The sequence below is a fragment of the Triplophysa rosa genome, linkage group LG19, assembly GCF_024868665.1.
Source record: "Triplophysa rosa linkage group LG19, Trosa_1v2, whole genome shotgun sequence".
Classification (NCBI taxonomy): Eukaryota; Metazoa; Chordata; class Actinopteri; order Cypriniformes; family Nemacheilidae; genus Triplophysa; species Triplophysa rosa.
In genome coordinates, this window is record NC_079908.1 from 21,394,028 (window position 1) to 21,419,543 (window position 25,516).

The window sequence follows — 25,516 nt, forward strand, 5'->3', positions numbered from 1 at the left end:
AGAGAGAGAGAGAGAGAGAGAGAGAGAGAGAGAGATGCTGTAAAATGGAGGAGTGTTGGTGTGTTGTGCAGGTGAACAGCGCCCTCTGTTGATCAGATGTGGCAGAACAGACTGAATGACCAGAGATGTGTGTGTGTGCGTGCGTGTGTGTGTGTGCGTGCGTGCGTGCGTGCATGTGTGTGTGTGTGTGCAAAAACTGATGGAACATTGTGGATAATCATTTGAGTTTTCTCAAGCTTGTCAATACACAGTTTTGAAATAATCTCTCTCTTTGTTTCTCTCTCAGGTGGGTGGTCATCGCGAGGATGGTGTTGGTTTGAGGAGTGGTCACTCCATCGGGTCCAGTCAGGTTCCAGTACCGCAACTCCCTGTGCAGTCAGCCACCTCCCCCGACCTCCAGCCCGACCCCTACAGAGGTGAGCCAGACACACACACAGAGACTGCAGGCTGGCATATGTGGGCACAGAACGGGCATGATGCCAAACATCCCCCCTCCACTGCAACCCGCCATTTTAGAACATCCACACACAGCGCAGACGAACATTCGACATCACAGGATTCAACGGTCACAACACGAGATTTCAGGGAAAATGAAATTTACATTCAGCTCAACAATATTTCATCACAAATATGAAATCTTATCCTGTTGTCATGTCAAAATGTTGAGAAAAACAACATTGATGTTAATGACGCTTAATTCGCACAAACTCTTTAAAATCCCAGTAAACAGCACATTAGCAGTCAATAATGTTTTCATGAACGTGTGCTTTTGTTCAGACGTCATTTTTCCTCTTATGAAACAGGAGTTTGCCGTGGTGGCGCTGGCCGGGCCGCAGACTAATCTGTGAACACTTATGAGTCCATTAAACCAGCGGCGTATTTTCAAGCTGAATATGTAAAAGGAAATTGTGTATGACCCTGGAAGTGAGGCATGAGATCTCAGCTCATTTAAGAGGCGCTCCATCTCCTCATTCACATGTTGGCAGCAGTTTTCTCTCTGGAGATCTCAGCCAAACAGTTAATGAGGTGCTGAACGCTATAAAATATGAAAAAGAACATTATAAATAACAGACATGTGGATCAGAAATTATTATTTGTGCAGTGCGTCCAGGAGGAATTCTTCCAGAATTAGCAGCTCTGTGTTTCTGGCTGGAGCTCATGCTACCAGAAGTAGCGCAGTAATATCATATTTCTTACATGTCATTTATATATGAATAAAGTATTTATACAGTACCGTCACTGTTGCGTCAGGGCATTTACTTCATATCCATACACATTTATAAAGACGTTTTTTTGCTGTTTCTATTCAAAAGTGTTTCGTTAAGCTGTTATGATGGACATGAAACAGACCTTTTCTAAAAAACTGGTCAAATTTCACCAGACTTAACCACATCAAAGCCACCGTCATCCAGACCAAAAGAAAAATCCATGACATTTTTTGCAAAACTTTGTAGGGCGGTCAAACGATTAATCGCGATTAATCGCGTGCAGAATAAAAGTTTGTGTTTACATAATATACTGCCAGAAAACAAGTAATGACAATAAATAAATAAATAAATAACATCACAATAACAACAACAAACATTAAAGATGCTGGGTTAAGGATAAAATAAAAATGATAAAACATTTAAATATAAAAATGGATTTTTAAAATGAAATTTGTAGGGCGGTCAAACGATTAATCGCGATTAATCGCATCCAGAATAAAAGTTTGTGTTTACATAATATATATGTCTGTGTACCATGCATATTCATTTTGTATTTATAAACACATACAGTCTATGTATATATTTAGGAAATATTTCGATGTATTTATATACAGTTACCAATCATTTAAATTATATACTGTATATAAATGTTTATTACATTTTTGTAGGATGTATTTTTCTTAAATATACGCATGTATGTGTTTATAAATACAAAATGAATATGCTCGGTACACAGATATATATATTATGCAAACACAAACTTTTAATCTGGATGCGATTAATCGTTTGACAGCTTTTAAAATCTATACATTTTATATTTATGTTTTATCATTTTTATTTGATCCTTAGCCCAGCATCTTTAATGTTTGTTGTTGTTATGATGTTATTTATTTATTGTCATTACGCCAGTGAAGTATTTTAACATTGAAATTGAGAGAAAATGTCCCTGTAGTTAAACTGGTTGTGTATTGTTTTAGAACACATACTGATCAAATGTATAGCTTGAATAAACACAAGTCATTTTGGATCGAAGCTTCTGCCAAAAGCATAAATGTACATGAGAACGATAGAGGGTTTAGTTCCATTCTACTCAAATCAACCTTTTTATTTGGTTTATTCTCATCATGTATCCGTGCGTCCAGCTTAACCACTGAACGATCTGCAATATTAGTGAAGATGTATCCCACGGTGCAATGCACTTTTATTTATATTCTCTTTTCTGAAAATAGAACTGACTGCATTAACATAGCAACTAAGAATATAACTTGATGAAGTTAAAGTGTTAAAAGATATTTCATTTGAGGTGGTGTTCATTGATTGAGTGTGTGCGTTCATGTTTGTGTGTGTGTGTGCGTGTGTTCATGTTTGTGTGTGTGTGTGCGTGTGTGTTCTCGTGTGCAGCTCTGTCGGCGGGTCTGCAGGGTCACAGCACCTCATCTGTGAGCTCAGAGATTAAATCAGAAGATGAAGGAGACGAGAATCTCCAGGACAGTAAATCTCTGGACTCCAAGAAAGAAGACATGGACAGCAAGGATCTCAAAGGATTAGAGAGGTCAAGATCTAGGTAACCGTACCGCGAGCTTCGCTTCATTCAAACGCCCTTCTGGACTTTGATGAAGTGACATGTGTTCTGAGAGACAGCTGAACGCCGAGATGACAAACCCAACACACACACACACACACACACACACGTGCGCGCACACAGTTACACAAACAAAAGGCTGACATCACAACAAAACGTGTTTGAACGCTGTTCTCAAATAAAAGACTTTTGGGTTATTGAGCATCTCTTGTGGTCTTGAGCCAGATTTGAGCTGTTTCTCTCACATGAGAGTAGGGCATGACCTGGATCCCAGATTCATCCAAACCTTCTCCAACATTCCCAGGATAAACTCCTCCGGCAGGGTTTATAGATTTACACCTGGAATGACGCATTCGACTCATTTGGATTCAAATCTTAAAACGAAATCTGTGTGACATTTTGTTTTGCGATGTTCAAAATGATTCTTTATTGAATATATCAGGTCATTGGAAACAAATCAGTTCATTATTTTACAACTAAAATCAGCATGAAAGGATTCAGTGATACAGAAATTTCAGAGAATTATAATATATATATATATATATATATATATATAAATTAGGGCTGTCAAGCGATTAATCGCATCCAGAATAAAAGTTTGTGTTTACCTAATACATGTCTGTGTACTGTGCATATTAATTTTGTATTTATAAACAGAAAAACATACACATACTTGTATATATATATTTAGGAAATATTTAAATATATTTATTTATATTTACTAATAATTGAAATTCTACATCAACGTTTATTTATCGTTATATTTTTCTTAAATTTATGCATTTATGTGTATGTGTTCATAAATACAAAATAAATATGCACAGTACACCGACATAGTATTACGTAAACATTATTCTGGATGCGATTAATCACGATTAATTGTTTGACAGCCCTAATATAAATATACTGTATATATATAAAATCATAGTGGATATAAATATAATATAGTTATATATATATATATATATATACAATCATTTTGTTGAGGCTGATATTATTTTTTACAATATCTATGCTGTTTATTTTCTAAATAAAATGTAGACAAAACGATAAAAACACAGCATTGACATTAACTCAAACTAGCTTCATACAAGCCTAAACATTGTAAATATATTCACAGAAATTCACTCTGAGTTTGAGTATGTTTTGTAGGTATGGATTATAAATGTGTGTATTTACCCAAAATGTTGTATGTTTATTTTCCCTCAAACACACACCACAGTAATAATGATGATGAGGATTTGACTCCGGAGCAGAAACTGGAGAGAGAGAAGGAGCGGAGGATGGCCAATAACGCCCGCGAGCGTCTGCGTGTGCGTGACATCAATGAAGCGTTTAAAGAACTGGGACGTATGGTGCAAATTCACCTCAAGAGCGACAAACCACAGACTAAACTGCTCATACTGCATCAGGCCGTTGCTGTCATCCTGAGTCTGGAACAACAGGTCCGAGGTCAGTTTCACACCCGTATGACACCCGCATGCGTGCACACACAGGACAATGTTCTTGACAGGGATCCTACGCGTTTTGGAAAAGTATGTTTTTGATTTGATTGTTTACCAGGTCTGGATTAGTATGGAGAAAAGTATGAGTTTCCAGACTATTGTCCTATTTGGTTTTCTAAAATTAAGAATTTCTGATAATGAATGTCTTTTTATGAAGTTTGGAGCATGTTTCGAGCGCTGCCAAAAGATCGGCGCTGTATTGTATTTCAATCTCGTAATATTTGTATTATAACATCAATTGACCATGTTTACTCATCGCTGACAAACGTAAGACAGACATGGCTTTAGCTATTGTTATCTAATTTGCACGCCAATTGTTCTAAAATGCACATATGTAGCTCAAGAAAATCCTTTTTTTGGACCTGGGCATATCTAAAATCCTGCGTACCTTCCGGATTGAACGTCGTCACATTTTGAAAGAAGCCAAGTTAATGGACTTTAGTTCTCTTTTCATGTTCATTAATGAATTATATTTCACCAATGCTGCGGTTGCTGTGGGTTAAAGCAGCGATTCCCAAACTTTTTCAGTCCAGGACCCACCTAGACATGTATAATCTATCTTGAGACCCACCAAAATCTTTTTCAGTGGAAATATGGGGAGAAAATACACACTCGTCCTCTATAAGTAGAAGAGTTTTTATTTTCCCTAAATAGAATAAATGAAATCTAAGCTGCAATACCAAACTATCTGATGGTAAAATATCAAAGCTATTGTTATTGCCAGTCATTAACTGGACTAAACTGTTTTTTGTGTGTCATTCAAAAGCCAAGTGACTTTCCACGACCCACCTCATGCCACAGTTTGAAAACCCCTGGGTTAAAGGTTTACAGTTATTTAATCTGACAAATGAGTAACATTGCACTAAATACCAATAAAATGTGCATTGAACATTAAATCGTACGCGGTAAATCTAGAACAGTCCACTGATTATTTGGCGAAATATTATAATAATATACATGTGAGCAGTTTGATTTTTAAAACCACGACTTTTTTCAGATGTTAAATATAGTCTGAAAAATCTTCAGGGAAGTCTGTATGTTTGAGTCTGGAAAAGTATGGAATTTCTAAATGGAAACCCTGTCTTGTGTTTATCAGAGCAGATTTGATGTAATGACACTTCTCGTCCTCTTGGGGGTGCTGTATCATGTGAATGTTCAGCGTGTCGCCTTCATGAGATCATTAACGTGTCCGGTAACCGTGTGTTTCACATTCCAGAGCGGAACCTCAACCCCAAGGCGGCGTGTTTGAAGAGACGAGAAGAGGAGAAAGTGTCGTCGGACGGCCCTCCTCTCTCATTGGCCGGTGCCCACCATGGCATGGGCGAGACGTCCAATCCCATGGGACAAATGTAAAGAGCCACACCCCCAGAATGGTCAGAATATTTCACTTAACACTGATCTGCTGTTGTACATGTGCCATTGAACCGAACCAGACTCAAATTAAGACCAAAGAGATTACCCACAAGTGTGTTGTGACGCACATTTTGGCACAAAAACAAGAGAAGGATTTGGCCACATAATGCATCAAGTGGAGATTTTGACCCCGCAGGCCGTGTACAGTTTAAGTACATGAAGTCAAATGTATGTAACGATAACTAGTAACCTGATGGTTCAGATCAGATTAAACAACAGGCGCATTTTAACAACAGATTGGCTGTAAGTGTTTAGAATGTGTGTGCACGGGTTTTGGTTTCAAAATACAAAAGCTTGTTGATATATTAGGTCAATAAAGCTCTTGAAATGAAAGGGCACATGTACACAACAGCTCCGAGCAGCGTGCTTTTGACCACTAGAATCATCTTGGTATTTATCGTTTGTTTGTTAGCTTTAATCTTTTTGTAACCCTCTGAATTACACGTTATAAAATACAGTAAAATCTTAGTGTTCACATTGCATCATGAATGTGAAGAGATACGAGGGGTCAAAGGTTTCAAATGTGTGTTAATGGTGCCATTAATGACTTTATGACATACAACTGTGAATCTGCGCTTCCTTTTATTCCACATGTTTCACTGCAGAAGAGAAACTTTTCATGTATGTTAATGGATGCAACAGAAAATCTATAAATATTAGAAAAATAAGAATACTGAAAAAATGATTATGTGCCTTAGTAGATTTTATGAAAGAAATGATTAAAATAGACTTCAATCTAATTATGTTCCTGTTTTTGACAAAGAAATGTCGTTAAAATAACATTAAGATCTTGGGAATACAATCTACTTTTGTTTGTTAAGATTTTAATTATTTTGTTTGAGTAATTTTAATTGAACAAATTATTAAGTAAATCCAACTCAATTTGATTATGTTAAACCCATTTAAATTGGTCAAATTGAGTTGACTTATGTATTTTGTGTTGAGACTCCATAAATCATTTTTGTAGATATATCTACCTGGGCAGTTGATCTGTAGTTCCCAGCATGCTTTGCATCTGACTGCATTAGGAAATTCATTTTCAAGATTAACTGTCATTTTAAATGTTGTTCAGTAAAAAGAAAGACTTCGTGTTCGTGTTTTTTGTTGATTTATCATTGAGATTCGGAGAGTTTTGGTATTATTTTTAAGTTTGTGTTTTTAAGTTGTTAGCGTTGTTCAGAAGAGCGGTGCTCGTGCCTCGGCTGAGGGAGGTTATATGATATGAGTCATGAAGGGTGTTATGGAGCAGTAAGTGTGCTCATGCCAGTACAGACACCAGTCTCTTCTTACTGACCATCTATGTTGTACAAAAAGTATATTTCAATATGAAAGTAAGTGATCCGTGACGTTTGAGTTAGACGCTTTTCTTCAGCGCTTTTTTTTTTGTTCACTTTAAGTAACATTTACTTGAGATTTTAACAAAAACTAAATGTATTAAATAAGTAGAATACACTTTATTCTGGTTAGTACGTTGTACTTGAATTATAGCAGCAAATTTTACTTAAAAAATTGTTATGAGGATTTTATTAAGTAAATTCTACAAATTAGTTTTTTCATTGAAATAATATTTTGCATAAAGAACATTTACTTTTACAGTTTATTTGTAAGACCCAGAGTTATTATAGTTTTTATTTTAGTTTTATTAATATTTAAAACTAGCTTTTATTATTAGATGTTTAGTTTTTGTCTTAATTTTAGTTAACGTCTAAGCAATTTTGGTATATTTGATCATTTATTGGTTTATTTTTAATGTTGCTATATAAGATTAATTATTTTTTGTTTTTGTTTATTTTTATAATTTTACTGCTTTTAGCTTACTTCTGTTTATTTTTGAGGCAACATTACAGATTTTCCTTGAGTTACGTTTTTCCAATAATGTTTTGGTCAATATTTGATTTCAATGAACAGAAACATTTTCAAAGTTTTAATTTTAGTAAACTAAAATAACCTTTTTGAAAGCCAATTTGAAATATACTTTTTTTCAGCATTATTTACATAAACACTGTACAGTAACTGTTTTGTCTTTCTCTCTGTCTTTCAGGTCAAAGCTGCCAGAGTTCATCAAAATGGCGACCAATCACTTCTTCTGACAGTCCGAAAAAATCAATCAAACTTCCATCTGATCCTCCAACTTCAACTGTCCTCTTCTTCACCGGATCACAGCATCTGTACGGATTTACTGTAAATTATGGAAAACTGGCAGAGCCGCATGGAGTCATCATCCGTATCTTCCTCCTGCTCAAACAAAAAAGAAGAGGCTTTCACCGAACACAATACGGACAGCAGTGGATTCCTCAAACATATCATGATGATGTAAGAACAGCCCTCTGATTTCAATGGCAATCTTGTCCACACTGTGGGACTTCTGTAGCTGTGCCTCACGGGACGTCTGAACGACCAACACATTGATCACATTCTCTAGTGTGGGGCTTTAAATCGACAACGGGATGGGATCAGGTTGTAGAATTTCACAAAATTGCTCAAATAGTTGCAATAATGATGTGTGTTGTTTTCGAAGGTTAGTGAGAAAACGTGGTTTTTGGTGAGTAAAATTTGACAGGGACGACAAAGTGTTTCGAAACCAGCAAGACCCCGACAGTGACAATTTATGGTGTGTTTCTTCACCACGATAGAACAGGTTTGTCATCAAACGCTGACTATCAGTGAGCTAAACTTTGCTCTCATAGACCCGAAGGTCTCGGTTTATGAGCAGACGTGTGCGCAGATGGCCACACCCCGTTCAACAGAAGATGGTCCCACCGGTGATCTCTCCTGTTTAACCCCCCCCCGCAAGGAGCCCCAAGATGCAATTTTCACAAGACTTAACTCCAACCGATGTGCCTTTTAGAGCTCATATCATCACACGACTCATTATCAGAACTTTCTAGAATGCAAGCGTAGGAAACGTTAGTCTTTAGGTCTATGCAGACAGGTATTTTATGGCCTGGACTTTAAAAAAAAAGTAAAAAGGTAAAAAAAGTATTTTTTGGATAAACTGTATTTAATGTACTGTATGCCTATATGTAATTAGTAGGTGTGTCCACCCCTCGTGGCCCCGCCCATAACCCCGCCCACAGCCCGTCACTGTTGTTATTGAGCGTTGTATTATAGCTATCGGCTTTTATGAAGACTGGCTTGTTGTTGAGCCGCTGTAGTCCACAGTACACACGTGTGTGGTTATATGTGTAAAATGTTTCATTTTTCTTTTGTTTTGATATTTTTATGGTATGTCTGAGCTGGTTTCTTTTGCAAAAAGAAAAAATGGAGAGAAAAAACAAGAAAGCAGCCGCACACGTCTGGGCAGTGTTTCTGAAAAAAATGTCTATTGGAAAAAAAACCATATATATAAATGTATAAATCTATACAGTATATAAAGCGAGGCCTGGAGTTTTTTGGAAGGAGTGTGGACGTGAAGTGGATTTTCTTTATTTCCGTAAAGCGGAGAACTCTCGTCCCTCGAGGAGACACGTGACTCTTTCGTACCGATGCCTCCGCGGGACCGAAGGGTCGTCCGCTCTCGTCCAAGAGAGACGACCGCCGCCGCGCCTACAAGGCAAATGTGGACATTTGTAAATTGTATGCAACAAATGCGAACTTACCATTATTTTGAAATTGTGTATGTAAAAGTTATATTTTTACATGTAGGCTGTTGTTATTTTGTGTTTAGAAAATGCGTTGTATTCTTTTTTTTCTTTGTTACGAGACGAAAAAAGAACTCATTGCGTGTTGAAACGTGTCACATTGAAAATGTAGTAAGGTCAAAAGCAAAAAACGAAAACAAAAAAACGTTCTGTTTATATTTCTGGGAACATTTTTCTTTTGTAAACGTGGGGGTGGGGCTAGGGAATCAAAGCTATACGATCATTCTCTCGACCTCTTTCATCGTTTCATTGTCATTTTTTATTGTATTTCTGTAAATAGAATCACGAGCTGAGGGTTCGGGACACTTTTTAACCTGCCAGTGATCATGTGACCAACAATCAGATCATCGTTTTCATGATAATCACTTTTGTAAAGAAACATCAGTGACAGAATCGACTCGACTTGTTTTTAGTGATGGTGGTTCATAATGACGGCTAAACGTTTCTTTGTGTTTTTTCCAAAACAAAATGAAAAGTGTCATGAATCTTTATGCATTATTTGCAGATGCAGATTATTCCACCACAATCCTGATGTGGCACATGTGTACTTCAGCATCGCTTCAGTCCTGATGGTGTTTTTGTCCTTTCGCTCAGTTTTCCGAAACATCTGAAGTTGTGTTTTGCCAGTGCTGAAGATGTTTGAATACTTCTCTTGTGCTCATCACCTTGTTGTAGCTGATTTGAATTCCTACGATGACAGTGGAAAGATGATGATGTTTCCTCTCGGTTGTTCATAATGTACATACTTGTTATTGCTTTTATTAACTGATTTGTTTTTGGTTTGTTTTTTAAGTCAAATGCGAAACTGAACTGTGTAAGCGACAGTTTTCCATCGAGCCGTGGGCAGCGTGAACTCTTCAGTGCTCCTCAGATTGTGAGATAAAGATTATTCCAGACGCCGCTGCTCGTTTTTGTGAGCGGTTTGTACCGGAGCTCGTCGTGCTTTGTGTCCTCTGAGTTTTTGGAGAAATACGTTTTCTTTTTGTCACTTGAGTGTGATTTCAATAAAGAGAGCCGTTCTAGGACGCTTCTGCTCTTCGGTTACACCATCACCCCATTCAAAACCATTACCACAAAAATACTGACTTATTATTGCAAACTTTAATCGTCGGTCTTGCACTGAGGTTGTTTGATGACCTTCTGAGATTCAGATGTCACGTTCAATTGAGTGGAGATGAACGTATAAATGTGAAAATGACCAAGTTCAAAGCAGCACAAAGAGAAATCTGCAAAGAAAATAATGAAAATTAAAGCAAGAGAAATAACTGGAGTGTTTGCAGTTAAATGTGTGTCATGTATGACTCATGTGTGAACTGAGGCCTTTTCCATCCTCTCATGACAAACACCACAGAAGCGCTCGTCTCTGTTTTAAAACGTCAAACTTGATCTGGTGTATTCTGAGAGGCAGTTCTCTCGAAAACAATTGACAAAACTGGAGGATACCACAAAAAGAATTTCACTTTGTAGTTTTGTGGAATCATATGTTATGTTTGTTGCTTTGTTTTATTATTTAAAGACATCTTTACTGTCCGATGTGTGTGTCATAAATCTTTAAAGCATAAATGTTGTGTGGTTGTGTTTTCAAGCTTACGTTCTTCATTTTTGATTTGATGTTATTGTTTCATCATCCAGCATCCGTTGTTTTTTCTCGTCCTGTAGTTATTCAGTGTTGTTGTGTACATACAGTAACATCTCCAGCAATAAATGTGCCATTTTAATGACCGACAGCTTTAAGCATTCATTGTTTTCTTGGCACAACAAATAGCATCACATTAAAACGGAATTATCTGATGTTTATCTGTTATGCAGTGACAACTTCAAAGGGACGGTTCAACCCCAAAATGAAAATTCTGTCATCGTTTTCTCATCCTCAGATTGTTTCAAACCTGTTTGAATGTCTTTGTTCTGCTGAACACAAAGGAAGATATTTGGAAGAATGTCAGTAACCAAACAGATCTCACGCCCCATTTACTGACATAGTAGGGAAAATAAATCCTATGGGATTCAATGGGAGGGCGAGATCTGTTTGGTTACTGACATTCTTCCAAATATCTTCCTTTGTGTTCAGCAGAACAAAGACATTTATACAGGTTTGGAACAATCGGAACGTGACTAAATGATTACAGAACTTTCATTTTTGGGTGAACTGTCCCTTTAAATAATTAACTATTTATACAAGTGGATTGAGTCACTTTTAAATTAAAGGAGCTAATAAGATAAGGACACCATTTTCAAACATGATGATTTAATGTCCTTAATGTACAGTGAGTGATTGCCGCTTTATTTAAGAGAGGCGATTAGTAAGCGTTTTGTGTTTGTACATTTTCTGGTTTCGTTTTGAATTGCGAGCTTCTTCTCAGAAGGACTTGTCTTGACGTGTTTAATCTGAAGAGCTGGACGTGACATCACTGAACATGTTTCAGCAGTGCTGTGTGATTAGGAAAGTTGCTGTAGGTGTCTCGTGTGTGTCATGACCTCATCGTTCTCATCCTGTGACGTTCACATGTCTCACTGACTCACGGCTGTCTGTCTGTCTGTCTGTCTGTCATTGGGCTCAGATCCACCCTGATCCTCCTGAAAGAACATCATGCTCAGACCTTCTGTAATTTACCTCCGTACGACACAGACGCGGTGTGTGTTATTTAATCATGACTGACTTCATTCATGTACCAGCACTGACTGTTTAATTACTGTTTATCTTTTACTCCCATAATCTCTTTCAAATCTCAATTATTTGACATCAACCAGCATAAATGGAGAAGTCTCAGATATTTCTCGTGAGAAAAAGAGTCAGAAATGTCACAGAAGTCATTCATGTTTTAATGTTTTAAAAGTCAATATTAATGAAGATTGCAGTGTGATGTGAGTCAACGTTCACCACAACAACAATATGAGTGCGATGATGTGTGATAAAAATATCATTATGTGTTCATATTCATTCAGTTTGTCCATATTTTACCCGACCATATACACTCTTAAAAATAAAGCTGCTTAAAAGGTTTTTCACATCAATGCCATAGAACCTGTATGAATGTCTTTGTTTTGCTAAACACAAAGGAAGATATTTGGAAGAATGTCAGTAACCAAACAGACCCCATTCCCCTATTTATTGCCATGGTAGGGAAAATAAATACTATGGGAGTCAATGGGGGAGGAGATTTGTTTGGTTACTGACATTCTTACAAATATCTTCCTTTGTGTTCAGCAGAACAAAGACATTTTTACATGTTTGGAACAATCGGAAGGTGAGTAAATGATGACAGAATTTTCATTTTTGGGTGAACTGTCCCTTTAAGTAATTAACTATTATACAGTTAGAAGAGCCATTTTGGTTCCACAAAGAAGCATTCTGTCAAAGGTTCTTTAAAGAACCATCTCTTTCTTACTTTTTCATCATCTGAAGAACCTTTTTATAAACAAAGAACCTTTTGTGAAACAGAAGTTAAAGTTTCTTTATGGAACCATTTAGACAGAAAAGGTTCTTCTATGGCACGTGAAGCACCTTAAGAGTGTAGGTTGAAACAACCCCACATTTTCCAGAGTGTGTTGATTTTCTACATGTATTTTTTGTAGTAGTAATGATGGTGTGTGCAGGGGTTCCCAAAGTGGGGGTCGCAAGATGATTTCCAGAAATATTTTTTTTTATTATTAGATATTGCGTATGTAATCAATAAGTGTAAGAAAAATAAAACCAGGCAAATAAGAAGCCATCAGCCTTAGGAATGTCCTCCCCCTCGATCGTGACCCCTGAGGTGATTACGTCACATTAACGGCATTAGCAAATTAGGTCAGATGCAGCAAGTCCATTTGCAGCAGCACGTTAAACAGGCCCATGTGCACGCAGATTATTTTTCAGGTTTTAAGTTTAGGATATTCTTATTGTCGAAATGAAACGTTGATTAATATCGAGCAAAGACAACGGAGGGAGGCCAGCGGAGGAGGGCGGAGAAGCGCCTCAGTCAGAGAGGCCATCGACCCCAGGTATGAAAAGCGCGCACCCTTCAGCACTCCAACCAGTTTGATGAAATTCCACCACCTGTAGTAATAGTTCATAGTTTATGTATAACAACTAGTCAAGTAATGAGTGAATAACTATAAAAGAATATGATGTTAGACTGTGCTCTTTTGTTGTCATTATGTGCGTTTGGGTAGAATAGGTGCGTGTGCGCAGTTGCGCGCAACGTTTGTTTACTTTAACCACCTCCGAGGATAGTGGGGGTCTCGAGTCACTGGCACTGTTATTTTGGGGGTCACGGGCTGAAAAATTTGGGAACCCCTGTTCTAGTGGAACCTCTGGTTACCACGGCGAACCAATGAAAAGTTCGTAAAGAAGCCAGAGCATCAAAGCTTCATGTTGCCAAGCAACACCGAGACTGACCGAGTCAGTGAAGATGAACCACATTCATCCCGTCCTCTAACACGGACGTGGTTTAAAAACAACTCCTTTCTAAACGAAACTCCTCCCTTAGCATGCCATTCACATTCTGAACATCTCTGGCCTGGTGTAAAGCCGAGTGTCTGAAACCGTGAGACACCTCAGAATTTACCGTGGTACACCATGGTTTTACAGCAGCAGTTGTTAGTTTGTGTTTGGTGGAGCTCCTGGTATAAAAGCAAGCCAGCAGGCAGATTTTACAGTAAGTGACACAGATACCGTCAAGTCACAATAAGTTTCACTCCCGAGACTCTTGATTCTCCTTCATTCAGAGTGTTGGCCAGCGGCATGCTGGGATTCCACTCCCCGCTGTGGCACGCATGAAAATCTACCTGAATGTGTGAGTGTGACTTCATATTTCTGTAACGCACAAACACACACACACACACAGATTGTTCAAGCTGAAGTGTGTTGTAATGTGTTGAGAACGCTGGGTGTGGTTGAAGATTAGAGTCAGGAGAAGGTTTTACACGGCCAGGGTCACAGGGTTGGTATTAATGTGAGATATGAGGAAACTGCTTACAGTGTATGAACAGTGTGTTTGACTGACAGATGTTATGTCAGCTTTACACAAACACACCCGTGTCGAAATTCTCCCATTCCATTCCTGTGTGAGTCTTGTTAAAGGTATAGTTCAGCCGGAAAATAAATACTGTCATTGTTCATTTCTCCTCATGTCATTCCAAATCTGACAATCTGACTCTTTCTTAAGTGGAACACAAAAGAAGATATTTTGAGAAATGTGTCAGTGGTTTTGTGTTCATACAATGGAAGTCAATAGAGTTCAGTGTTGTTTGGTTAACATTCTTCATAATATCTTCTTTTGTGTTCTGAAGAAGAGAGAAACTCACACAGGTTTGACATGACATGACTAAATATTTTCATTGGTTGATCTTTTCGTTTAACATTTAAAAAATAAACCAAACATCCGCATGTTGCATTCATTCATTTGCACACAGGATATATTTCATGTGTAATAATAGCACACAAATAATTTACTGCAAACTCTCTCAGTCAGTAAAAACAAACAGAACTGTTTTGGCAATAATGCACCTAAAATAGAGATCTACGGGTCATGTGTATAACATTTGGAAGTGTATTATTACTAAACACACATTTTCTGCACAAAATGTTATTTCAGTTTCTTTGTAAAGCCTTGGCTTTTATTATGTTAATCATTGTTTATACTGTTTATTGTCTATCAGGTTAGGGTTAGTAGAGTTTAGAATAGAATAGAATAGGATATATCTTTATTGTCATTGTACAGCTGTACAACGAAATGTCTGCTCTCTGTAAAAAAAAGGGAACATGTACACACACCTATGTATAAGCAAAGATATATAGCATGGCAAAGAATGGGGAGTGTAGACAGTCAAAAACTGTAGTGGTGCAAGTATGCATATGATGTAAACACAGTCAATCAATAATTTGTTTGGACATGAAACTCATTCAAAATTCTTTACATTGTTTGTGATCACGTGACCAGACAACATTCCCAAATATGGAGAGAAATCACATCCCCACATTTACCACAGAAAAGGCAGATGCACTTTGTTTCTCTAATGGCGCGTGTGCTCCTGGGAGGCGTGGCTCAGTCAGGCAGGTGTGTCAAGCGACCACGCCCACGTCGGCGCAGGTGACCCGCCCAGGTGTGAAAGTCACCGCGCGCTGCCAGCGGGATCATCAGATACACCTGCAACACTCGAGGAATCGGACTGCGATCGGACTGAACGGTAACGCCATTTTACTTCATTTTGACACGCTTGTTTACGCGATAAAACACTCGCGTTTGTGTCTGACAGACGGAGAGAGAGAGAGCGCGCGCGCGCGCGCGCTTGGTGTAGCTACAAAAGTAACTCGGGTTTCAGACTGATCTGTGAACAGCTTTAGAGGGTTCTGTGTTCAGTAACTGTTTCAGTATTTCTTGTGAAACAGAACTGACAGGATTGTTTACTAAAAAAAAAAGTTGTTTTGGAAGTTGTTTCATGGCTATTGTTTACTGGATCCTTGGAATGTGCTACAGTAAAACAATACTGCTGTTTATTCCACCATGTGTGTGTTTATGTCAATATTTACACTATGATAGTACCATGTTTTTTGGACAGTACCATAGTTTTACAAAGTTGTCGCATGTTTGAAGGTATGAAGAATCTCACAGTTACATGTCAAACCATCACATATGAATATTGAAACAATTTATTCTCATCTTCCCTGGTGTGCCACAGTTCATTTTAACAAGCAGAAATATGACTATATGACTTATTATCACGGACTAGGTCTTGGTGATGGTCTGTGTCAATGTTCGATCTGTTAAGAGTCAGACACGTTATTCCAGAACTGAAGGTCACAATGGGCCTGGTTTTATTGTGATGATTCTGATGCACCATTTGTGCCGTGTGAGAGTGGAATGTGACCCGCCCGTCCATCCGCCCGCCCGTGAGGTGAAAGTTGTGATTGTTTTAGTGTTTATTCACAGGGACAGATTCTTTGTCTTTGACATGAGGGCGGTAAGTGAACCTGCAGAACTAGAAGAGGCTTTTTAAAGCTCCAGTAATGATGTGTTGGGTGTTCACAGGCCACCAGCTGGGACGAGAGAGAGAGAGAGGAGTGGCCCATTGTCTCTGAATAATTAAAGAAAGAAAGAAAAATGTTGGTCAATATCTGCAGGGTGTTTTTTTTCCTGTTCACTCATGATTCTGTCATTTCTTTCCTTTATAATAATGAACATTTCTTTATTTTGAGGGATGTTGAAGCTTTTCTAAAGTAAACCATCTGTTTATATATACAGTGTGATTTTAGAAGTTGAGATGTTTGTGATCCTACATGCATGACGGATCAACAGTGTGTGTGTGTGTTTCTTATGATCTGTGATACCTAATGATCTAAAGGTGTCTGCTGTTGGTTTTGTTGTAGGGCTGTCACGAACGATTATGAAATTTGGCTGACGATTAATTGTCTATCACATAATTGCGATTATGGCGATTAATTGTCTGTTTTAAGGCTTTGAAAATATAACTAATATAATGACAATTAATTTATTTAATGAAGAAAATATACATTTTAGAAATGTGAAAACAAATATTATTTACTATAGATTGACCTTAACAGAGAAGACTTGAGCACTAAAATACGAGGGTCTTGCTGTGTAGATGCAGCAAGTCTGGAAACAAAGATCAACAAATATATATTTGATATAAATCAAAAAATATAAAGCTAACACAACTCAAGTGATGAAGAAATGTCATTCGACCATAACAGTGAGTGCAGATCGAGGACGGGGGATGTAAAGTGCAGCAGATACTGCAGATCACTCTTGTTTCTAAGGATTCACAATAATTGCGGTTATCTGAAATAACTGCGATGAGACGATTATTTAATCATTGTGACTTTGTTGTTAAATAGAATTTGTTGATCAATCTCATCTTAAGTCATTGTGTAATTCTAGTATTTTGTTATGTTATAGTGTTCATGTCTGGGCCTTTAGTGTGGACTGAGAAGTTGAATCCAAACGTTTGACTGGTGTTTTATATTAATATCAAAATGATCTTCTAGATAGACTGTAGAGATTCTGTGATGATGTCGAAATGCACATTTGCCCGATCAGCTTGTTTTTAAGCGTGATTGGACGGGTTTTTTTTGAGGAAATGATGTATGTTGTTAGGAATGTTTTTTTGTGATTTCATTCGTTTGTCCTTAGGGAGACAACCGCACAGGTATGCGTCCCACCCCGGCGCACATTCAGTGACTTGCCAATCATTTTAATTGTTACGTCATCATCCGTTCATTAAAACTTTCCATGATGTTTCCGTGGCGACCAACAGAAAACAACAGTGAGTCATAATTAAGCTTTGAAGACAGTGATACAATGTAACATTCTGTATACATTCATCTGTCATTATAAAGCCGCTGGTATTGTGCTGTCAGTGACGTTCAGCTTTTCAAACCAGAACCCTCATTTATTACAAATAAACACACAATGAAGGAAACGTTACAAAGTGAGCAGAGATGAAAGACACGGTTTCTGGTCTGAATGTGTGAATCGGGGGTCTCGGGGACCGCACGGGTGACATCTCATCATGAGTCGTGTCTGAATGTTTGGAATTTATTAGCAGCATGAGAACGTTCCTCTCAAGTATGTTGAGAATGAAGGTGTCGCCCGCTGGTTTTCATATACAAACATACGCCCAGCATATACAGCGCGGCTCTGAATATCTCACGAGCTTGTCATTCTCGTGACTTTCATCAGAATGTTTTTAGTTTGTTTTGTGCCGGCGTGACACATCTCTTCTTCTCCGTCACCTGCTGTGTTGCAGCTCTATGTGAAACACTTTAAATACCCTCAATGCACTTCTGCTAACAGGAGTTATTTTCCATTAGAATAAATTGTTGCTGTTTAATCATCTAAATTCAGGTTAATTTCCATGTGTTTCTTCTTTTTTTCTATTTTACATATTTTTTCTCTATTTTTTGTAATTGTGTTTAACAGATGGTTACTCGTGGCTTAATGTATAGTTGTAAAAATGAGTGCGTTTACATGTTTTACAACGTGTAAAACGGTTTTCTTTTATCGGGAAAAGCTCATAAACGGCATAAGCAGAACCCGCTCGGCAGAGGTCGTTTTTTGTCCATTACTCCGATTTCGCGCCGCATGTAAACGCCTTTACCGGGTTTCTCTCAGTTGTGTTTATGTGCACATGTCTGACAGCTCAAAAGTAAAAGTCCCAAACGGAAGTAATAGTAAAATAACGCATAAAAGTCCGCTCTGGAATCATGCAGTTGATGTAGGAACGTCAACACGAAGAACTAATGTTGCATATGCAGTTACTGCGGACATGAGAAGAGATATAAAAATACAGCTTCTGACCCATTTCCCGCTGCATTTTTAATAACTAAACAGACTATCGACGGTGACGTCACTGCACGCGAGAAACCCGGCAAGTCTCAAACTTCCATGTAAACGCAGTTTTATGTGTAGCCGGTTTATTACTATGCATGTAAACACGTGAAAACTGGTTTCTTTTTAAGATGATTATAGATAGATTTCCGTCTATTTTGTGGATGTAAACGCACTCAATGATACTAATGGCTGTGGTGACGTACTCAGTTTTAAATGTTGAACAATAAAAAGTTAAATAACAAAAAAAGAATAAATAGTTGCACTTGCATTTCTACAGTACATGAAGTTTGAAGATATGATGCCTATACAAAATCTGGTAATACTTTAAGATTCACAGATTGTTTTGTCCGGGTGAGATGTGACACATGCTCTGGTTCAAGCCTCTGGTTCACGCGCATTCGAGAGATGACGGTAGCTAGACATCAACGTTAATAGCCCCGTCAATATGGACATTTCTCTTAAACAAACGCATGGATTGGCTTCAGAAGACCTTTGTTAAGACCACATAGCCGTGTCCAGCAGTTCTTTGATCGATGGATGCACTTTTTGGAGCTTCAAATAATCCACACCCGTTCATTCCCATTCTACCGCTTGGAATTAAAATGACACGTGGTATTATAACTCCAACTGCATTATTCTTCCAGAAGAAAACCGTATTCAGTTAGGATGCCTTGAGGGGGAGTAAAACGAGGGGAAATTTTGATTTTTGCTAGTGAAATATCCCTTTAATCCGAGGTTTTGTCCTAACCAGCCTTGACAGCGCTGTGCTACGAGCAACGGCCGGTTTCTATTTTAGAAACGGCTTCTATGGCTGTGTCCGAAATCGCCAACTATACCCTCATTCACTATTCCCTACATTAGTTCACTAATATAGTCCACTTTAAGGAGCGGGTGAAAACGAGTGAGTAAATTCGGACACTCGGTGCTCTGGAAACGCTGCGGGCGCCATCTACTGCCGAGACGCGGGAATTCATTCAGCGCGAGCGTCACGATAGATGGCTAGCAGCTAGCCGTTATTATGATGCATCATGGGATTGAATAAGTGCACTCAATAATGTCCACTATGAATTCGGACACCACTACAAATGGATGTCCCCTCAAATACTGCACTATTAGGGTATAGGGGGATTTTTGGGCACAGCATATTTCTGCGACGTCGCGGCTGACAGCTCCGCCCACACAACGATCTCATTCGATGGAAGTTCTGCACCTCATGAATAATAATCGCCAAACATGGCTGAGGACGGGCTTTATACAGTATGTTTGGTTACAAACGTTTAGATTCTGAAATTATAGCATAGATCGCATAGCCAGTAGCGTTGTTAACCACCACGCAATGCGTAGGGCTCCTCAAGCTTGGGGGCCCCCTAGTGGCTACAAGCGGTAAAATCATTTGATGCTTGATTTAGACACTCAGATATACCCTAGGAAGCGCACGTGTCAAAGCGGTGCATCACTGGACGCATCTCTCTACGTGCACTCTTCAGCTGCAGCGTGCAAGGGGGCGTGGACAGAGAAAAACTGTTCTTATTGGCTGTGTTTTGTGATTGATTGTCGCGTCCCGCCCCTTTTCCGCATTCGGTATGGAATCGCAGGAATCTCGTCGCATCGCGTTTGGTTAAGATGTGGTGAAAGAGATGATTATATTATTTATCAGTTCAGAGACATTTTGTTCAGGTGTGATTTGTGTAGGTAGTGGAGATCACATCATGTAGCGTGTGTTTACGGAGGGTCGTTTCATGTGATGCGGTGTGAGCAGAAGGACGTGTGCACCTGACGCACTTCATGTACGGCTGTGATGAGATCGTCCTGAGGGCACTGTCGGGTCTTTAGATGTCGAGTGAGGGTGGTGTCACCTTTCTGCTTTAATTGCACTTAAACACGCTGAATGTGCAGTAATAACTCCATTAGGAGACAGTACGTCTCATTTTCTGTTTCCCTGTACATCTGTGTGTCAAGCCACTTTGTTTTTTCTCTTGTAAACACACATGAGCTTTATTATTATCAGTAATCAAAGAACAACAACAAACCACAATGTAAACATTATCACACACAACAATTCTATATTTAACCTGTTCCACCCTGATATAGTTTTTTATTATTATTAATTGCATTAACTTTTATTTTTTTAGTCTATATGTGTATTTTTGTGCTTTACATTTTGTGGTCTTTTAATTAATTTTCAGTCATTTTTTTTCAAATAGTGCTTTATAAATCTAATTTAGTTGTAGTTTTTATTTATTTTCAGTTAATAATTGTAGTGCCTATAACTTATTTCAGTTTAGTTTTAATGCAACATTTCTAATTGTTATTCAAAGTTTTTAAAATAACATTTAGGCCTACATTTTATTTGATCTCAGATAACAGAAATATTTTAATAGTTTTATTAACTTGACTAATAATTACCGTGTTGTCTGATATAGGGCTGCTCGATTATGACAAAAAACATAATCACGATTATTTTTGCCAATATTGAGATCCTGATTATTTAACACGATTACTCATTAACTTTTAAAACAACATAGAAAATAAAAAACTTGGCTTTTAAACTGTGAATTTAATTGAAAAATAAATGTAAAGAAACAGCACAGCTGAACCACTGTAAAGGAAGGGGGTGCGCTGTGGATTTATACCACAAGAAAAGAGAGGATCCTTGCAAAATGGAATGTGGCACAATAATCGTTTTACCTCGATTATTTTGTTTCTGTAATTGCTGAAGGCCAAAATTGACGATTACAATTATTTTCGATTAATTGCACAGCCCTAGTCTGATATGAGATATCACAGTGTTGTCTAGAGTTATGTTATGAAATCTTTGTAGTCTAATGAATTTTTGATGTCGGTCTCTGTGCTCAACGTGACTGAGTTTGTGTTAATGCAGAAGAATGTCCACTATGAGTTCGTGTGTGTGTGTGTTCATGTTTGTATATCCCGGTGGGGACCTAAACCTGAATGCACACCAACACATGGGGACTCGTGTCACCGTGGGGACCAAAATTGAGGTCCTCATGGGCAAAAAAGCTAATAAATTGTACAGAACAATATTTTTTACAAATCTAAAAATGCAAAAAGTGTTCTATGATCTTTAGGTTTAGGGATAGGGTTAGGGATAGGGGATAGAATATACAGTTTGTACAGTATAAAAACATTACGCCTATGGACTGTCCCCACGGAGATAATAAACCAGACATGTCTGTGTTTGCATGTGTGTGTGTGTGTGTGTGTGCGTGTGCGTGTGTGTGTGTGTGTGTGTGTGTGTGTGTGTGTCACTCATCAGTCATTCTTTCACTCTTTTAGTTTCATTACGGTCTGATTTGCATATGAAGTCGGTCGTCTGGTGTTTTTCCGGCTCTCTGAAGAATCCCAGCTCGTCTCACGAACCCAAAACCTGGCAACCGCCCAATATTTACTCGCCAATTATTCAGTCTTGATTGGGCTTCTGTCTCTGCCGTAATGAAGCCGCAAATCAGAGTTTCATTGGGATGAAGTTTGTTAGTTTGCTCACGAAGTAAACTTTCTTCAGTCAGGACAGGAGATGTCTGCTGGTCTGAGATCAGGTGCGAGAGATTCATTCATATCCGAGCAAACATTAATTGCATTTTAAAATGTTTCAACAAACTGTCTTTTACATAATCCGTTTCAGTGTTAGGTGTAACTAGTTACTTAGTAATTAGATACAGTAATTTAATTATTTTTCCCTTAAAGAAGTAAAGTAAGGGATTACTTTTATTTTCTCTGTAATTTAATTACAGTAACTTCAGATGTAATTGAACTAAATACAGTGTAATGTATACAATAGTGGAATTGACATTCAAATTCAAAGTCTAACTTTAAAATGCATGCATTAATGTATCTTCCTCAAATTTGTAATACTTTAGTAAGTTAATAAGTCACTTAAGTAATCAAGGCTTTAACTTTTGGACAACTTAAAAAAATTAGATCAACTTGTTACAAGCTCTTGACTCTGAAATGTGAATGATTTTAAGTTTTCATTGTCTGTTGTGACAGTGTGTTAAAATACATTTGTTGAGGCAATGAAAACTAAGATGATGATCCATCACGTGATTGGTGACTGCAATCATTGTGTGGTTATTTAAATAATAACGCTCAACTAAAGTAAACACTGATCACAATAATGGTGGTTTGTTGAAATTTATAAATTTTGATTTGAACCAAGCCATAAATATAATTTGAGAAAAACGAATAAAATTGCTTGTAACAACAAGGTGACAGGATTTTTTAAAGTTGGTCCAAGGTTTCACTTTTTTCAGTGAAAGTAATGACATACTTTTTGGAGAGAGTAATTTGTACAGTAATCTAATTACACTATTGAATATGTAATTAGTAACTAGTAATGAATGACTTTTTCAGAGTTTACAGATGATTTGATGAAACACTATAGAGATTATTGCTTGGTGAATGTGCAGGCGTGTGAACTTCTCTCTCATCATTGCTCTGTTGTTCGACTGTAATGGCCAGAGATTCACAACACAACACATGCTGGTGGTGAAGCTCTTGAGAAAACACCTGAAGATGATTTGATCTCCAGCTGTGATGATATTGTCATTGTAACACCTGGATGTGTTTGACATCTCGGTGTCCATCAGATCAATAAAGACATCCACACACATCAGTTCTGCATCAACAAGTTCTCAGAGTTTAGCTGGTCACCTTCCTCCTTACACAAGTGAACTTTATTACAAATAAAACCAGAAATATGGTTACTATAGTAAAACCATAGTAACCACAAATTCACTATGATTTTGTCATAGTTTAACCATGGTATGTGTAGTAAATGGTGGTTATACAATTGGTACAATCCAGCCAAAAAACATGATTAGACTTTTACTATAGTAAAACCATGGTTAATATTTGTAAGAGGAAAATGAACTGTGGTTTAACTATAGTAACCATGTTTTTGATTTATTTGTAGCAAACACTAAAGCAAACCAGAGTTAGCATAGTTTTATCATATATATTTATATTTATATATTGTAAATTAGCCTTTTTATTTAGATTTCATTTTCATTACATTTTTAATGTGTTATTTGCGTTTGTCATTTTACTTTTTGTTTATTTAAAAAGCCTACTATTTTTTTTTGTTTGTTTTATTTCTTTTACTTTTTTCAACTTATTTCAGTTTATTTTTTAGGCAACGTTTCAAATTTTTGTTTTTCCAATAATATTAATTATTATTATTTATATATTATTATTATGAATGAATAAATAATCATATTTGACTCTTTGGTAAACTAAAATAACCTTGAAGCAGACATTTACTATGGTCTCTACAGTAACGATAGTTTAACATGGTATTTGTTGTAAAATTGTGGCAACCAATCTGCCAAAAAACACTTTTACTATAGTAAAATAGTAAAAAAGTAAAAAAGACTGTCAAAGTTAAGGGCCGAGCTGGAGCGTCTGCCGTCTCCTAGCAACGGCATTCGGGGCGTGTTCGGAATTCATCCAGCGGGAGTGACTTTTATACAGAATGCCAGTGGAATGAGTCACGTTGTCATAGCAACAGGAATGCATGCCATAGATGAGTGAGACGTTGACTGGACATTGACCTGTCGGATAGACTGAATATGTTGATCATGTGCTGTGTGATTGACGGACAGTTTAAGCTGCCGATCTGATGCTCAAAACACCAGAGATAGTTCTGCCAAAAATGAGGAATTCTTTCATCGTTTATTCATCCTCATGTCATTCTAAACCTGAATGAACACAAAAGAAGATATTTCAAAGAATGTTGATGATCAAACAACACTGAACTCCATTGACTTCCATTGTATGAACACAAAACCACTGAGACATTTCTCAAAATATCTTCTTTTGTCTTCCACAAACTCACATAAAGGTTTACTATTTCGGTTTCTGATTCCTAGAATTTCTATTTCTGATGAATTGTTTCACGTTGACTTCAACACAAGTTTTCTGACTCATTTTTGGTGTAAACTGGCTTGTTGTCAGAAGGAAAGTGTGTTTGCTGTTTAGGCCTGAAGGCAGATCAGTTCATGGAAACTCTTCAGCTCTGAAGGTCAAAGAGACTGGAAACATTTCCATTGGTGATTTTGGGGAAGTCCTGTAGAGACCCGTGATGGTGATGACAGAATTACAGAAGTTTGTGGGAGAACGACAGAGTGATTGACAGGAGGGAAAGTTGTGTGTTTTATAACCGTGAGCTCTTCACTTCTTTAAACTTAACTGAACAACATTTAAAACAACCCCACCCAAACTCACACACACACACACACACACACACACACCCTCCTGCTGAAGGTGTGTGTGCGCTGGCTGTCAGCCACTGACTGAGTTAACAGCCCCACCCGCACACGCCCTGATCCCAGCATGCCTTTCACCTGTGTGCCACGGGGACGGGGTCACTCACAACTATGAACATAAGACATGTTTCACCACCTGTTCTTACATAACCTCTCATCTCATCTGTTGTTTTCTTAAATATGTCATCTATACACTGTTGTGTAGACCGTGATGAAGTGAAGAGATTGTCGTCATTTTTATTGTGTGTGTGTTTGTCTTTCTGCTGTTTTATGAGAGAACACGCATCTCTGCAGGAATTTGACCTTGATTCTGATTTCCGCCCGCTTGAAAGTCTGCCCGCAGTCTCCATGTCTGCTTCTGCTGGGCAACGCTGAGGTTTTGTGTGTGTGTGTGTGTGTGTGTGTGTTTACATGTTATACTGTAGATTTGTGAAGCTCTCTCTCACTCTCTCTCTCTCTCTCTCACTCTCTCTCTCTCTCTCTCTGTCTCTCTCTCTCTCTCTCTCTCTCTCTCTCTCTCTCTCTCTCTCTCTCTCTCTCTCTCTCTCTCT

At 37.9% G+C, this 25,516-nt stretch overlaps 2 protein-coding genes across 16 annotated transcripts in view; both read left to right on the top strand.

Moving 5' to 3' along the window:
- The window catches only part of LOC130570287 (transcription factor 4-like), a 135,885-nt gene extending 124,814 nt beyond the window's left edge, over positions 1 to 11,071 (top strand). For 6 of the 15 annotated variants that reach the window (XM_057360517.1, XM_057360516.1, XM_057360521.1 and 3 more), the window contains 5 exons: positions 287 to 416; positions 2,610 to 2,772; positions 4,013 to 4,242; positions 5,512 to 5,644; positions 7,750 to 11,071. In XM_057360517.1, the coding sequence (XP_057216500.1) occupies positions 287 to 416; positions 2,610 to 2,772; positions 4,013 to 4,242; positions 5,512 to 5,644; positions 7,750 to 7,798 (705 nt within the window). In that variant the 3' untranslated portion in view covers positions 7,799 to 11,071. Of the gene's footprint in view, positions 1 to 286; positions 417 to 2,609; positions 2,773 to 4,012; positions 4,243 to 5,511; positions 5,669 to 7,749 lie in introns of all 15 variants that reach the window. The other 9 variants (XM_057360527.1, XM_057360531.1, XM_057360525.1 and 6 more) reach the window with 3 other exon arrangements.
- Positions 11,072 to 15,445: 4,374 nt separating this feature from the next.
- The window catches only part of LOC130569889 (myosin-10-like), a 31,399-nt gene continuing 21,328 nt past the window's right edge, over positions 15,446 to 25,516 (top strand). Inside the window, exon 1 of the mRNA XM_057359786.1 lies at positions 15,446 to 15,517. The gene's annotated coding sequence lies outside the window, so the exon portion shown is untranslated. The remainder of the gene's footprint in view (positions 15,518 to 25,516) is intronic.